The 16504-nt window shown below is 51.3% G+C and overlaps 1 protein-coding gene across 2 annotated transcripts in view; it reads left to right on the top strand.

The window, feature by feature from the left end:
* INSC (INSC spindle orientation adaptor protein) overlaps nt 1-16504 on the top strand; it is a 587592-nt gene that overhangs the window by 220729 nt on the left and 350359 nt on the right. For both annotated transcript variants that reach the window (XM_063946474.1, XM_063946475.1), the window contains exon 3: nt 3077-3422. In XM_063946474.1, coding sequence (XP_063802544.1) covers nt 3077-3422 — 346 coding nt within the window. The remainder of the gene's footprint in view (nt 1-3076; nt 3423-16504) is intronic.

Here is a 16504-nt window from a genome sequence, read left to right as displayed (position 1 = left end):
TTAGGCTGTGGGGGCATAGAGAGTTAGGTTTAGGCGGCATGGGAAGGGGGGGAGGTTAGGTTTAAGCATCACCGGGGAGGGTTAGGCTGCATGGGGGGTGGGAATCAGTTTTAGGCTGTGGGGGCATGGAGAGTTAGGTTTAGGCTGCATGAGAGGGGGGTTAGGTTTAGGCTGCATAGGGGGTGATTAGGATCAGGCTGTGGGGGCATGGAGAGTTAGGTTTAAGTTGCATGGGAGGGGGGGGGGTTAGGTTTAGGCACCACCGGGGAGGGTTAGGCTGCATGGGGGGGGGGGGATCAGGTTTAGGCTGTGGGGGCATAGAGAGTTAGGTTTAGGCTGCATGGGAGGGGGGGGGGTTAGGTTTAGGCACCACGGGGAGGGTTAGGCTGCATGGGGGGGGGGGGGGGGGAATCAGGTTTAGGCTGTGGGGGCATAGAGAGTTAGGTTTAGGCTGCATGGGAGGGGGAGTTAGGTTTAGACACCCCCGGGGAGGGTTAGGCTGCATGGGGGGGGGAATCAGGTTTAGGCTGTGGGGGCATAGAGAGTTAGGTTTAGGCTGCATGGGATGGGGGGGAGGTTAGGTTTAAGCATCACCGGGGAGGGTTAGGCTGCATGGGGGGTGGGAATCAGTTTTAGGCTGTGGGGGCATGGAGAGTTAGGTTTAGGCTGCATGAGAGGGGGGTTAGGTTTAGGCTGCATAGGGGGTGATTAGGATCAGGCTGTGGGGGCATAAAGAGTTAGGTTTAGGCTGCATGGGGGTGGGGGGGGGGGTTAGGTTTAGGCACCACCGGGGAGGGTTAGGCTGCATGGGGGGGGGGGGATCAGGTTTAGGCTGTGGGGGCATGGAGAGTTAGGTTTAGGCTGCATGGGAGGGGGGGGGGGGTTAGGTTTAGGCACCACCGGGGAGGGTTAGGCTGCATGGGGGGTGGGAATCAGTTTTAGGCTGTGGGGGCATGGAGAGTTAGGTTTAGGCTGCATGAGAGGGGGGTTAGGTTTAGGCTGCATAGGGGGTGATTAGGATCAGGCTGTGGGGGCATGGAGAGTTAGGTTTAGGCTGCATGGGAGGGGGGGGGGGGTTAGGTTTAGGCACCACCGGGGAGGGTTAGGCTGCATGGGGGGGGGGGGGATCAGGTTTAGGCTGTGGGGGCATAGAGAGTTAGGTTTAGGCTGCATGGGAGGGGGGGGGGGGGGTTAGGTTTAGGCACCACCGGGGAGGGTTAGGCTGCATGGGGGGGATCAGGTTTAGGCTGTGGGGGCATAGAGAGTTAGGTTTAGGCTGCATGGGAGGGGGAGTTAGGTTTAGGCACCACCGGGGAGGGTTAGGCTGCATGGGGAGGGGGGAGTTAGGTTTAGACACCCCAGGGGAGGGTTAGGGTTAGGCTGCGTGTAGGGGTGGGGGATTACTTTAGGATGCCGGAAGGGAGCGTTAGGGTTAGGGGGGCATTGTGGGAAGGTAAGTATACATACCTTGCCCTGTCGGGATTCTCACCATTGGGATGCCGTGGTCGTCCTTCCAACCTCCAGCATCCCAACTGCCAGCATATTGAATCCAACCCTGGGTTAGGATCTCTGTCCCCAATTGGTGACGCATGTGCGGTGTGGCTTGGACGCACGCGATATACAAAAAACATCGGTCACCTGCGCACATATTGGCATTGCATTCACAAACTAGTTTAATCTCTAGTCATAACGCTATCACAACAAAAGCCTTTACTGTAGCAGCCTGTGAGACGTGGGCAGCAGCAGAGATTTAAAGCCGCATTTGCGGATTTTTTCCCCAAAAAAACCTCTCAGAAATTGTTGTTGTTTTATATGAGGGAATTAGGTGAAGAACATGAATTTAACCTTTTCCAAAATGATTTTAGTTAAAAAAAAAATTATTATTATTTTTTTTTAACCAAATTTCCCCCCCCAAACATCGGTACATCAGTTGAGAAGGTTGGTAACATCGCGACCATCGCATCATTCGTTTTACACCCCAGAAAGCTGCGTACCACGCGCGGGGGGGGTTGGTTTACACTTGCCCGCTGCTGAGTGGGGGTCCTGCCGTGCTGACCGATCAGCAGTGGGGGGGAATAATTGCAGGGGGGAGGGTGCAGGTCCCTCTGAGAGAAGCAGCGGAGGGAAGTTTCCTTTCCCTTCCCTACCGCTGCAAACACACTTTATCTGACTGGTCGCATCCTATGCGACCAGGTCAGATAAAACACTTGCTGGTGTGGTCGCATCTGATGCCACCATGCCAGGCAAGTGGCTACAAAAATATATATATGTTGCTTTAAATGTGCAGCTACATTGCACTGCCTGCATCTCACAGGCTTTTGCATTTGGGCCACAGTATCATTTGAATCCCTCATGATACAGATACACAAGAGGACCACTTATGTGATTATTGAGCCTAATTAATGTTTGTACGCAAACCTTATGGTTTGCGCACGAGAACAACGTTTGGGGGGTCTGAGCAGGCGCAAGAACCGTTCGGCACATATGCAGAACGGGTCTTGTGATGTAGCTCGCAGCCCCCTGTCAGCCACAGCAGGCGCTTGGGGGGGGGGGCGGAGCGAGGACAGCACCCGGCATAGTTCTTCAATATGGTTTCGTGTCACCCCCGTTTTGAAGGCGTGACGGGTCCAGGTTCTGCGTGGGCAATTGCAGACTTCCTGGAGACGAGTGTCTGGATCTGACGGCCTGTTTGAGTAACTTCAGCTTACGCAAGCTGACCGGTGCCCTAAAACCATCGGGAACCGTGACCAGTGGACTTGGCTGCTCACTTGGATCCTCACCAAGGCAAACACGGGGCATCTATCTCCTACAGAAGCCTGCTGCTGCATTAGGATTGTGAAGACACGGAGTTGCACAGCCGTTTCCTTGCAGCTGTGTTATTCCTTAAAATCATGAATCAGACCCATTATGCATAGAAATTGGACTGTGTTGCATAATAAATACAATAAATACACAAAATAAATGTATAATGGCGCACTTTATATTGTGTAACGAAAACCAACAAAGTTTAATTCTAGAAACTGAATCCAGTGACTCTTACCTTACGTGTAACCTGTGAAACACGTTTCTGTTGCAGCATGAACCTTATGCAGGTGGACTCTGTGCAGCGGTGGATGGATGACCTCCTGCTGATGACGGAGTGTGAGTGTATGTGTATTCTGCAGTCCAAACCCATCAGCGTTGATGATGATTCTCAGTCGGACCTCATGCTCTGCTCCCAAGACAGCTCCCACAACACTCTGGAAATGCTGCTGCGCCGCGCGTGGATCATAAGCACCGAGCTCACCAAGATTGTCCAGAAACTGGAGAAGAACAGATGGAAACGAGTCCATGCTATGAGCATTAGAACAGATTGCCACGTACGCTCCATGATCAAAGAGTACAACGCATTTAGTAGGACTTCCACGGATCAGATGCACCAGGTATGGGAGATTTATTTGCTGTGAATTGTCTGTTATTCTTCTGTTTTTATGTAAGGAGATTTCTGTGAGAGCTTCTGCGTACTGGCAGTTATCAGTGGTGCAGGTAGAGGTGGGTCAACTGAGGTTTTAGCACATATATAAAGGAGAAGGTATTACATAACACTAACAATGGTTGTCTGTCCTTAAAAATGTACACCTCCCCTAATCCCACCTGTACTACTCACATCTACCCTACTCCCACCTGTACTACACACACCTACCCTACTCCCACCTATACTACTCACACCTACCCTACTCCCACCTATACTACTCACACCTACCCTACTCCCACCTGTACTACTCACACCTACCCTACTCCCACCTATACTACTCACACCTACCCTACTCCGACCTGTACTACTCACACCTACCCTACTCCCACCTATACTACTCACACCTACCCTACTCCCACCTATACTACTCACACCTACCCTACTCCCACCTGTACTACTCACATCTACCCTACTCCCACCTGTACTACACACACCTACCCTACTCCCACCTATACTACTCACACCTACCCTACTCCCACCTATACTACTCACACCTACCCTACTCCCACCTGTACTACTCACACCTACCCTACTCCCACCTATACTACTCACACCTACCCTACTCCGACCTGTACTACTCACACCTACCCTACTCCCACCTATACTACTCACACCTACCCTACTCCCACCTATACTACTCACACCTACCCTACTCCCACCTGTACTACTCACACCTACCCTACTCCCACCTATACTACTCACACCTACCCTACTCCGACCTGTACTACTCACACCTACCCTACTCCCACCTTTACTACTCAAACCTACCATACTCCCACCTGTACTATTCACACCTACCCTACTCCCACCTGTACTACTCACACCTACCCTACTCCCACCTGTACTACTCACACCTACCCTACTCCCACCTGTACTATTCACACTGGCACACCCCCACACCTACCCTACTCCCACCTATACTACTCACACTGGTACACCCCCACACCTACCCTACTCCCACCTATACTACTCACACCTACCCTACTCCCACCTATACTACTCACACCTACCCTACTCCCACCTATACTACTCACACCTACCCTACTCCCACCTATACTACTCACACCTACCCTACTCCCACCAGTACTATTCACGCCTACCCTACTCCCACCTGTACTACTCACACCTACCCTACTCCCACCTGTGCTACTCACACCTACCCTACTCCCACCTGTACTACTCACACCTACCCTACTCCCACCTATACTACTCACACCTACCCTACACCCACCTGCACTACTCACACCTACCCTACTCCCACCTGTACTACTCACACCTACCCTACTCCCACCTGTAATACTCACACCTACCCTACTCCCACCAGTACTGTTCTCGCCTACCCTACTCCCACCTGTACTACTCACACCTATCCTACTCCCACCTGTACTACTCACACCTACCCTACTACCACCTGTACTATTCACACTGGCACACCCCCACACCTACCCTACTCCCACCTATACTACTCACACTGGTGCACCCCCACACCTACCTTACTCCCACCTATACTACTCACACTGGTACACCCCCACACCTACCCTACTCCCACCTATACTACTCACACCTACCCTACTCCCACCTGTACTACTCACACCTACCCTACTCCCACCTGTACTATTCACACCTAACCTACTCCCACCTATATTACTCACACTGGTACACCCTCACACCTCCCCTACTCCCACCTGTACTCCTCACACTGGTACACACTCACACTTTCTTTTTCATCCACTAGGGGTCACTGGAGTACTCTTGGGATATGGACGGGCTTCCGTAGGAACACAGCACTGAATATTTAAATTTAGTAACACTCCACCCCTCCATATCCCTGAGCACTTACTCAGTGTTTTTTCTGTGCTGAACGTGGCAACACATGCTTAGCTGAAGTCACGGTTTTGTTGAAGAAACTTTTATTTTTAATTTTTATTTTTTCTACTGTTTGACCACATCCCTGTCCCCCTTCCAAAAGGCAGGGTCAGGGATAGTGCAGCTGCTGATTGCAGCACGGGCGTGTCGGGCCTCTCTGAAAGAGCTCCCTCACAGCCCTCACATCCTCCTGCACTGGCTGGCCGGCGCTTACTGAAAAGCCCCGTCGGAGCCTCCGCACGTCTGCAGGAGTGAGGTATGTGAAACGGGGCGGTCAGCTCCCGCTGCCGCCCCGACGTGTGGAGACATAGTGCTGGGTGACGGCAAGGAGCGGCTCTCCCCTCTCAGCCTCCGGCATCTTCCCGCTCAGGCGCCCGCCCATTCCACCCCGCTCAGGCGGCCGCACGTTCGTCCACAGACCTCCGTGCAGGCACCGCGGCTCTCTCCACTCAGGCGCCCGCACGTTCGGCCACAGACCTCCGTGCGGGCGCAGCGGCTCTCTCCACTCAGGCGCCCGCACGTTCGGCCACAGACCTCCGTGCAGGCGCCGCGGCTCTCCCCGCTCAGGTACCCGCCCGTTAGGCCACAGCCTCCGGCCAGGCACCTCGGAACGACCCTCACTTCGCCGCAGCGCTACCTTGGTAGCTGACACGCTATTATACAGGAGCCCACCGCTGGGACACACGAGGCACATAGCGCTCTACGATACCCGCTGGGGGCCCACACGCTGCGCTGCCGCTGTAATAAGATAAACAGCCATTACAGGGGGGACATATCAGTGAAATACTGCAGCAGCAGAGGGATTATTACAGTATAATCAGTGAATGCAGCACTGTGATTATATGTATAAGTATAGCAGGGCAGCCATTTTTAACATGCTTCCTGTGTCTTCCTCTGTGATTCCAGAACGTTCCTGTCCTACATCTCTTTTCCACCGGAGGCGCAGGGGTGTTCGTGGGAATTTGGGATCAAATTTTATAGTACTGGCCACGTGTATTGCACTGGGCCAGATATATATACAGAGCCACCTTATTGCTATTTTACTGAGTCGTGCAGGTGTCTGTGTTTTGTGTATTGTATTGTCTGTCGCCATAATGAGTAAGGCACCAGCAAAAACTAAAAAGCATATTTGCAAAGTATGTGGCAGTGTGTTACCGGATGGATCTACCACATGTAACGTATGTTTTGTGGATTCCGTTCAGAATACCATTTCTGCTCCGGTTTTGCAACCAATTTCATCACCGGATCCTCCGTGGGGTATGTTAGTAAATGTACTGGAGAAATTTCAGACAGAAATGACCGCTGCTCGTCTGGAGCGAGAAACGCTAAGATCTGAGTCTAGGGTGAGACCGCCAGAACTACCGGAGGCGTCTCAGCCTTGCGTAGGGTCCAAATCCATTTTGGGCAAACGGGATAATTTTCATATGTCTTATGATTTTCCAGTGTCTGCTATGTTGCAGTCTGACGATTCCATCCCAGACCTCACGGAACACGATGAGGGGGAGGAGGGCGAAGTGGAGTCAGACGGCGAGGATGTTAACAGTTCCGGCATTGATGATCTCATCAGAGCGGTACGGCAGTCGCTAAGGTTTCCTGAAGCTGAGCAGCCTCTCACCAATGATCAGGTCATATTTACTAAACGACGGAAGACGCCAGTAAGTTTTCCTGTGTCGGATTCTCTAAATCAGATGTTAGTAGAATCCAGACAGAATCCAGATAAACGGTTTTCTATACCTCGCAGATTTAAGTCTAGTTATCCGTTTCCAGAATCGGTAACGGGTACATGGGAGAATCCACCAATAGTTGATTCTTCAGTGTCAAAGCTTACCAAGAAATTAACCATACCAGTGCCATCAGCTACTACGCTTAAAGATCCGTCAGATCGTAAGATAGAAACTATGCTTAAATCCATGTATGTAGCAGCAGGTGTGATGCTAAGACCTGGATTGGTTGGCATTTGGGTCACTAAGGCGCTCATAATATGGCTTACAGAACTCAAATCGGCTTTACATGACGAAAACCTGATAATTCAGGTGAATCAAATGATTGAGGCTGTAGAGTATCTCTGTACAGCGTCTACTGACGTCTGTCAGCTCACTTCTCGTATTTCATCTTCGCTAGTTACGGCACGAAGAGCACTCTACCTGCGTACTTATCAAGCGGAGGCAGAGGTCAAACGAAGTATAGAGGAGTTGCCTTACGATGGCAAGAAGTTGTTTGGTCCAGAATTGGACGCATGGATTAAGGAGGCTACGGGAGGTAAGTCTGTGTTCTTACCATTGCCTCCACCTGCGCCAAGAAGAAGGTACGCTGGACCTTCGTTCAAATCCTTTAGACCTCAGCCCTTTCGAGGACGTGGCAGAGGATCAGCCACGCCTGCTAGACGTGGTCGAGGACGTGGTTTCCATCAAACCAACACAACTCGCCAAGACGCTAAGGTTACCGACAAGCCAGTGGCATGACGGGTTACCAGCCCATCTCGGATCTCCAATTGTGGGAGCACGCCTTCACACGTTCCATGGGGCGTGGTTCCACACGTCCGCGGAGGGCTGGATTCGCAATTTAGTGTTAAAAGGTTACAAAATAGAGTTCGACTGTCTTCCGCCTCTGCGGTTTTTCAAGACAGGTTTGCCTCTGTCGGACGACAAGAGGACAGTTTTGCAAATTGCCATTCAGTCCTTACTGGATTCGGCAGTGTTGATTCCGGTCCCTGTACACCAACAGGGTCAGGGTTATTATTCAAGTCTATTTGTGGTCCCGAAGCCGGATGGCTCAGTCAGACCAATATTGAACTTAAAGGGCCTCAATCAGTACGTAACTTACTACAGATTCAAAATGGAGTCTCTACGGTCGGTGATTGCGGGGTTAGAGACCAAGGAATTTATGATTGCGCTAGACCTCAAGGATGCGTACTTACACATTCCAATTTGGCAGCCTCATCAGAAATTCTTACGATTTGCAATACGCCAGAACCATTACCAGTTTCAGGCTCTGCCGTTTGGCCTGTCATCAGCGCCTCGGGTATTCACCAAAGTAATGTCTGTGATGATAGCTCACCTCAGATCCCTGGGAGTGACGATAGTTCCGTATTTAGACGATCTGCTCATCAAAGCTCCGTCTCAACAGATACTTACCCAACATGCGCTGCTAACTTACAATGTACTGGTTCACCACGGTTGGATTGTCAATTTCAAGAAATCACATCTGATTCCGTCTCAACGCCTTCAGTTCCTAGGTATGATTCTCGATACGGTCAATCAAAGGATTTACCTACCACAACAGAAAGTACAAATGCTACGCCATCTAGTACAATTAGTACTCAAACCACGCACAGTGTCGGTACACTTGTGCATTCGCCTGTTAGGCACAATGGTGGCAGCTTTCGAGGCGCTTCAGTTCGGGAGATTTCACTCTCGTCCATTTCAGCTGAACGTGCTTGCCCAGTGGTCGGGCTCGCATCTGCAGATTCACCACAGAGTGAGGTTGTCACCAATAGCAAGAGTTTCTCTGCTATGGTGGCTCAAGGAACACAATTTAACCGCAGGAAGACGGTTCGGAGTTTGCAATTGGATAATTCTAACTACGGACGCCAGTCTCAGAGGTTGGGGAGCGGTAATTCAAAATTGTCAGCTCCAGGGTCTCTGGGCGGATCACGAAAAATTGCTGTCAATAAATGTTCTAGAACTCCGCGCGATTTTCAATGCGCTACGACAAGCGGTGCACATGGTTCGCTCTCAGCCTGTCCAAGTGCAGTCGGACAATGCGACAGCGGTCGCATACATCAACAAACAAGGAGGAACGAGAAGCCGCATGGCAATGCGGGAAGTAGCTCGAATCCTCAATTGGGCAGAATACCACCAGGTGATATTGTCGGCCGTGTTCATTCCGGGAGTGGACAACTGGGAAGCGGATTATCTCAGTCGTCGGGATCTTCACCCAGGCGAATGGTCATTAAATCCAGAAGTGTTTCACATGTTGGTTCAGCGATGGGGTTATCCTCAGGTGGACCTGATGGCATCTCGACACAATCATCAAACGCCCCAGTATGTGTCCAGAACAAGAGATCCAAAGGCAGTCGCGGTGGATGCTCTCACTGTCGCGTGGCCGTACAGTCTGGTGTATCTGTTTCCACCGTTTCCGCTGCTCCCTCTGGTGCTAAAACGGATCAAAAGAGAGTCGCTCACAGTCATACTAGTGGCGCCTCATTGGCCTCGGAGAGCTTGGTTCTCGGATCTTCGAGGATTACTCGCAGACGATCCGTGGCCACTCCCGATACGTCCAGACCTGTTACAACAGGGTCCTTTTCTTTACCCCGATTTAGCGCGGCTGCGTTTGACGGGGTGGCTGTTGAGACCGCCCTCTTAAAAAGAGAGGGCATTCCAGATTCAGTTATACCAACCATGTTACGGGCTAGAAAGCCGGTTACGGCAGCTCATTATTACAGAATATGGCGTGCCTATATAGGTTGGTGTGAAGCTCGGAAATTTCCGACATCAGCTTTCAAGTTATGCCGCCTTTTGTTGTTTCTACAATCAGGCTTAGATGGAGGATTGCGTTTATCTACACTAAAGGTGCAGGTATCTGCTTTGTCAATTTACTTTCAAAGACGATTGGCTCTATTGCCGTCTATACGCACCTTTCTCCAAGGTGTAATCAGGGTACAGCCTCCTTTCATTCCACCTACAGCGCCATGGGACTTGAATCTGGTTTTGGAGTTCTTACAGTCTTCATATTTTGAACCCTTACAACAAGTGGATATAAAGTTTCTCACTTGGAAAACAATTTTTCTCTTAGCCTTAGCTTCGGCAAGGCGTGTTTCGGATTTGGGTGCCTTGTCATGCAAGCCACCGTATTTGGTGTTTCATGATGACAGAGCGGAACTTCGGACGAATCCCGCCTTCTTACCAAAGGTAGTGTCATCTTTTCACATCAATCAACCAATAGTAGTTCCTGTGTTGACAGCACATTCTGGAACTCTGGATGTGGTTCGTGCGTTACGCGTTTATGTAACCCGAACGTCTTCAGTTCGTAAGACGGATACGTTATTTGTTCTCTATGATGCTGCCAAGATGGGTTGGCCAGCATCTAAACAAACTTTATCCAGATGGATAAAACTGACCATACGCCAGGCTTACCTTCATGCTAGGTTACAACCGCCTACGTCAGTAACCGCTCATTCCACACGTTCTGTGGGAACTTCATGGGCAGCTGGTCGTGGGGCTTCTGCGACGCAGCTTTGCCGGGCGGCTACATGGTCTTCAGTGCACACGTTTGTGCGCTTTTACAAGTTTGATACTTTTGCGGCATCAGCATCTAGCTTTGGCCGCCTAGTGTTACAAGTGCCAAACTGCTCTCCCGCCCACGGGGGAAGCTTTGGTACGTCCCAAGAGTACTCCAGTGACCCCTAGTGGATGAAAAAGAAAATAGGATTTTGGTACTTACCAGGTAAATCCTTTTCTTTGAATCCATAGGGGTCACTGGACGCCCACCCAGAGCAGTTTACTTACTTGGGGTTAGTTCTGAGGATCTTATGGTAACACATTTTCACCGACTGGTTCAAGTTACAAGTGCTGGTTAGGGTGTCAACTGTTAGTTGTCAGTAACGTTATGGGTTAACTTCGTTATTGTCAGTTATGTTATATGTAATACTCCATTATTAACCTCTCTTAATTCCTGTTCGGCTCAGTAAAAAACACTGAGTAAGTGCTCAGGGATATGGAGGGGTGGAGTGTTACTAAATTTAAATATTCAGTGCTGTGTTCCTACGGAAGCCCGTCCATATCCCAAGAGTACTCCAGTGACCCCTATGGATTCAAAGAAAAGGATTTACCTGGTAAGTACCAAAATCCTATTTTCCCTACTCCCACCTGTACTATTCACACCTACCCTACTCCCACCTATACTACTCACACTGGTACAACCTCACACCTACCCTACTCCCACCTGTACTACTCACACCGGTACATCCTCAAACCTACCCTACTCCCACCTGTACTACTCACACTGGTACAACCTCACACCTACCCTACTACCACCTATACTACTCACACTGGTACAACCTCACACCTACCCTACTCCCACCTGTACTACTTCCACCTACCCTACTCCCACCTGTACTACCCACACTGGTACACCTCACACCTACCCTACTCCTACCTGTACTATTCACACTGGTACACCCCCACACCTAACCTACTCCCACCTATACTATTCACACTGGTACACCCCCATACCTACCCTACTTCCACCTATACTACTCACACTGGTATACCCCCACACCTACCCTACTCCCACCTGTACTACCCACACTGGTATACCCTCACACCTCCCCTACTCCCACCTGTACTACTCACACTGGTACAATCTCACACCTACCCTACTCCCACCTGTACTACTCACACTGGTACACCCTCACACCTACCCTACTCCCACCTGTACCACTCACACTGGTACACCCTCATACCTACCCTACTCCCACCTGTACTATTCACACTGGTACACCCCCACACCTACCCTACACCCACCTATACTACTCACACTGGTACACCCCCACACCTACCCTACTCCCACCTGTACTACTCACACTGGTACACCTCACACCTACCCTACTCACACCTGTACTACCCACACAGGTACACCCCCACACCTACCCTACTCCCACCTGTACTACCCACATTGGTACACCCTCACACCTACCCTACTCCCACCTGTACTACTCACACTGGTACACCTCACACCTACCCTACTCACCGCTGTACTACTCACACTAGTACACCCTCACACCTACCCTACTCCCACCTGTACCACTCACACTGGTACACCCTCATACCTACCCTACTCCCACCTGTACTATTCACACTGGTACACCCCCACACCTACCCTACACCCACCTATACTACTCACACTGGTACACCTCACACCTACCCTACTCACACCTGTACTACCCACACAGGTACACCCCCACACCTACCCTACTCCCACCTGTACTACCCACATTTGTACACCCTCACACCTACCCTACTCCCACCTGTACTACTCACACTGGTACACCTCACACTACCCTACTCACCGCTGTACTACTCACACTGGTACACCCTCACACCTACCCTACTCCCACCTGTACTTCTCACACTGGTACACCCTCACACCTACCCTTCTCCCACCTGTACTATTCACACCTACCCTATGCCCATCTATACAACTCACACTGGTACAACCTCACACCTACCCTACTCCCACCTGTACTACTCACACTGGTACACCCTCACATCTACCCTACTCCCACCTGTACTACTCACACTGGTAAAACCTCACACGTACCCTACTTCCACCTGTACTACTCCCACCTACCCTACTCCCACCTGTACTACCCACACTGGTACACCTCACACCTACCCTATTCCTACCTGTACAATTCACACTGGTACAACCCCACACCTTCCCTACTCCCACCTATACTACTCACACTGGTACACCCCCACACATACCCTACTCCCACCTATACTACTCACACTTTTACACCCCCACACCTACCCTACTCCCACCTTTACTACCCACACTGGTATACCCTCACACCTCCTCTACTCCCACCTGTACTACTCACACTGGTACACCCTCACATCTACCCTACTTCCACCTGTATTACTCACACTGGTACACCTCACACCTACCCTACTCACACCTGTACTACTCACACTGGTACACCCTCACACCGACCCTACTCCCACCTGTAATGCCCACACTGGTACACCCTCACACCTATCCTACTCCCACCTGTACTACTCACACTGACACACCCTCACACCTTCCCTACTCCCACCTACACTACTCACACTGGTTCACCCTCACACCTACCCTACTCCCACCTGTACTTCTCACACTGGTACACCCTCACACCTGCCCTACTCCCACCTGTACCACTCACTCTGGTACACCCTCACACCTCCCCTACTCCCACCTATACTATTCACACCTACCCTACTCCCACCTATACAACTCACACTGGTACAACCTCACACCTACCCTACTCCCACCTGTACTACTCACACTGGTACACCCTCACACCTACCCTACTTCCACCTGTACTACTCCCACCTTCCCTACTCCCACCTGTACTACCCACACTGGTGCACCTCACACCTACCCTACTCCTACCTGTACTATTCACACTGGTACACCCCCACACCTACCCTACTCCCACCTATACTACTCACACTGGTACAACCTCACACCTACCCTACTCCCACCTATACTACTCACACTTGTACACCCCCACACCTACCCTACTCCCACCTGTACTACCCACACTGGTATACCCTCACACCTCAGCTACTCCCACCTGCACTACTCACACTGCTACAATCTCACACCTACCTTACTCCCACCTGTACTACTCACACTGGTACACCCTCACACATACCCTACTCCCACCTATATTACTCACACTGGTACACCCTCACACCTACCCTACTCCCACCTGTACTATTCACACTGGTACACCCCCACACCTACCCTACACCCACCTATACTACTCACACTGGTACACCCTCACACCTTCCCTACTCACACCTGTACTACTCACACTGGTACACCCTCACACCTACCCTACTCCTACCTGTACTACCCACACTGGTACACCCTCACACCTATCCTACTCCCACCTGTACTACTCACACCTTCCCTACTCCCACCTACACTACCCACACTGGTACACCCTCACACCTACCCTACTCCCACCTGTACTTCTCACACTGGAACACCCTCACACCTACCCTATTCCCACCTGTACCACTCACACTGGAACACCCTCACACCTACCCTACTACCACCTGTACTTCTCACACTGGGACACCCTCACACCTCCCCTACTCCCACCTGTACTATTCACACCTATCCTACTCCCACCTATGCAACTCACACTGGTACAACCTCACACCTACCATACTCCCACCTGTGCTACTCACATTGGTACAACCTCACACCTACCCTACTTCCACCTGTACTACTCCCACCTACCCTACTCCCACCTGTACTACCCACACTGGTACATCTCACACCTACCCTACTCCTACCTGTACTATTCACACTGGTACACCCCCACACCTACCCTACTCCCACCTATACTACTCACACTGGTACACCCCCACACCTACCCTACTCCAACCTATACTACTCACACTTGTACACCCCCACACCTACCCTACTCCCACCTGTACTACCCACACTGATATACCCTCTCACCTCCCCTACTCCCACCTGTACTACGCACACTGGTACAATCTCACACCTACCTTACTCCCACCTGTACTACTCACACTGGTACACCCTCACACCTACCCTACTCCCACCTATACTACTCACACTGGTACACCCTCACACCTACCCTACTCCAACCTGTACTATTCACTCTGGTACACCCCCACACCTACCCTACGCCCACCTATATTACTCACACTGGTACACCCTCACACCTACCCTACTCCCACCTGTACTACTCACACTGGTACACCTCACACCTACCCTGCTCACACCTGTACTACTCACACTGGTACACCCTCACACCTACCCTACTCCCACCTGTACTACCCACACTGGCACACCCTCACACCTACCCTACTCCCACCTGTACTACCCACACTGGTACACCCTCATACCTACCCTACTCCCACCTGTATTACTCACACTGGTACACCCCCACACCTACCCTACTCCCACCTGTACTACTCATACTGGTACACCCTCACACCTCCCCTACTCACACCTGTACTACTCACACTGGTACACCCTCACACCTACCCTACTCCCACCTGTATTACTCACTCTGGTACACCCTCACACTGCCCTACTCCCACCTGTACTACACACACTGGTACACCCACACATCTACCCTACTCCCACCTGTACTACTCACACTGGTACACCTCACACCTACCCTACTCCCACCTGTATTACTCGCACTGGTACACCCCCACACCTACCCTACTCCCACCTGTACTACTCACACTGGTACACCCTCACACCTCCCCTACTCCCACCTGTACTACTCACTCTGGTACACCCTCACAACTGCCCTACTCCCACCTGTACTACTCACACTGGTACACCCTCACACCTACCCTACTCCCACCTGTACTACTCACACTGGTACACCCTCACACCTCCCCTACTCCCACCTGTACTACTCACACGTTTACACCCCCACACCTACCCTACTCCCACCTATACTACTCACACTGGTACACCTCACACCTACCCTACTCTCACCTATACTACTCACACTGGTACAGCCTCACACCTACCCTACTCCCACCTATTCAACTCACACTGGTACAACCTCACACCTACCCTACTCCCACCTGTACTACTCACACTGGTACACCCTCACACCTACCCTACTCCCACCTGTACTACTCACACTGGTACAAGCTCACACCTACCCTACTTCCACCTGTACTACTCCCACCTACCCTACTCCCACCTGTACTACCCACACTGGTACACCTCACACCTACCCTGCTCACACCTGTACTACTCACACTGGTACACCCCCACACCTACCCTACTCCCACCTGTACTACTCACACTGGTACACCTCACACCTACCCTACTCCCACCTGTACTACCCACATTGGTACACCCTCACACCTACCCCACTCCCACCTGTACTACTCACACTGGTACACCCTCACACCTACCCTACTCCCACCTGTACTACCCACATTGGTACACCCTCACACCTACCCTACTCCCACCTGTACTACTCACACTGGTACACCTCACACCTACCCTACTCACCGCTGTACTACTCACACTGGTACACCCTCACACCTACCCTACTCCCACCTGTACTTCTCACACTGGTACACCCTCACACCTACCCTTCTCCCACCTGTACTATTCACACCTACCCTACTCCCATCTCTACAACTCACACTGGTACAACCTCACACCTACCCTACTCCCACCTGTACTACTCACACTGGTACACCCTCACACCTACCCTACTCCCACATGTACTACTCACACTTTTACAACCTCACACGTACCCTACTTCCACCCGTACTACTCCCACCTACTCTACTCCCACCTGTACTACCCACACTGGTACACCTCACACCTACCCTA

The sequence above is a fragment of the Pseudophryne corroboree genome, chromosome 11 (assembly GCF_028390025.1).
Source record: "Pseudophryne corroboree isolate aPseCor3 chromosome 11, aPseCor3.hap2, whole genome shotgun sequence".
NCBI lineage: Eukaryota > Metazoa > Chordata > Amphibia > Anura > Myobatrachidae > Pseudophryne > Pseudophryne corroboree.
This window is presented reverse-complemented; position numbering and strand designations above follow the sequence as displayed.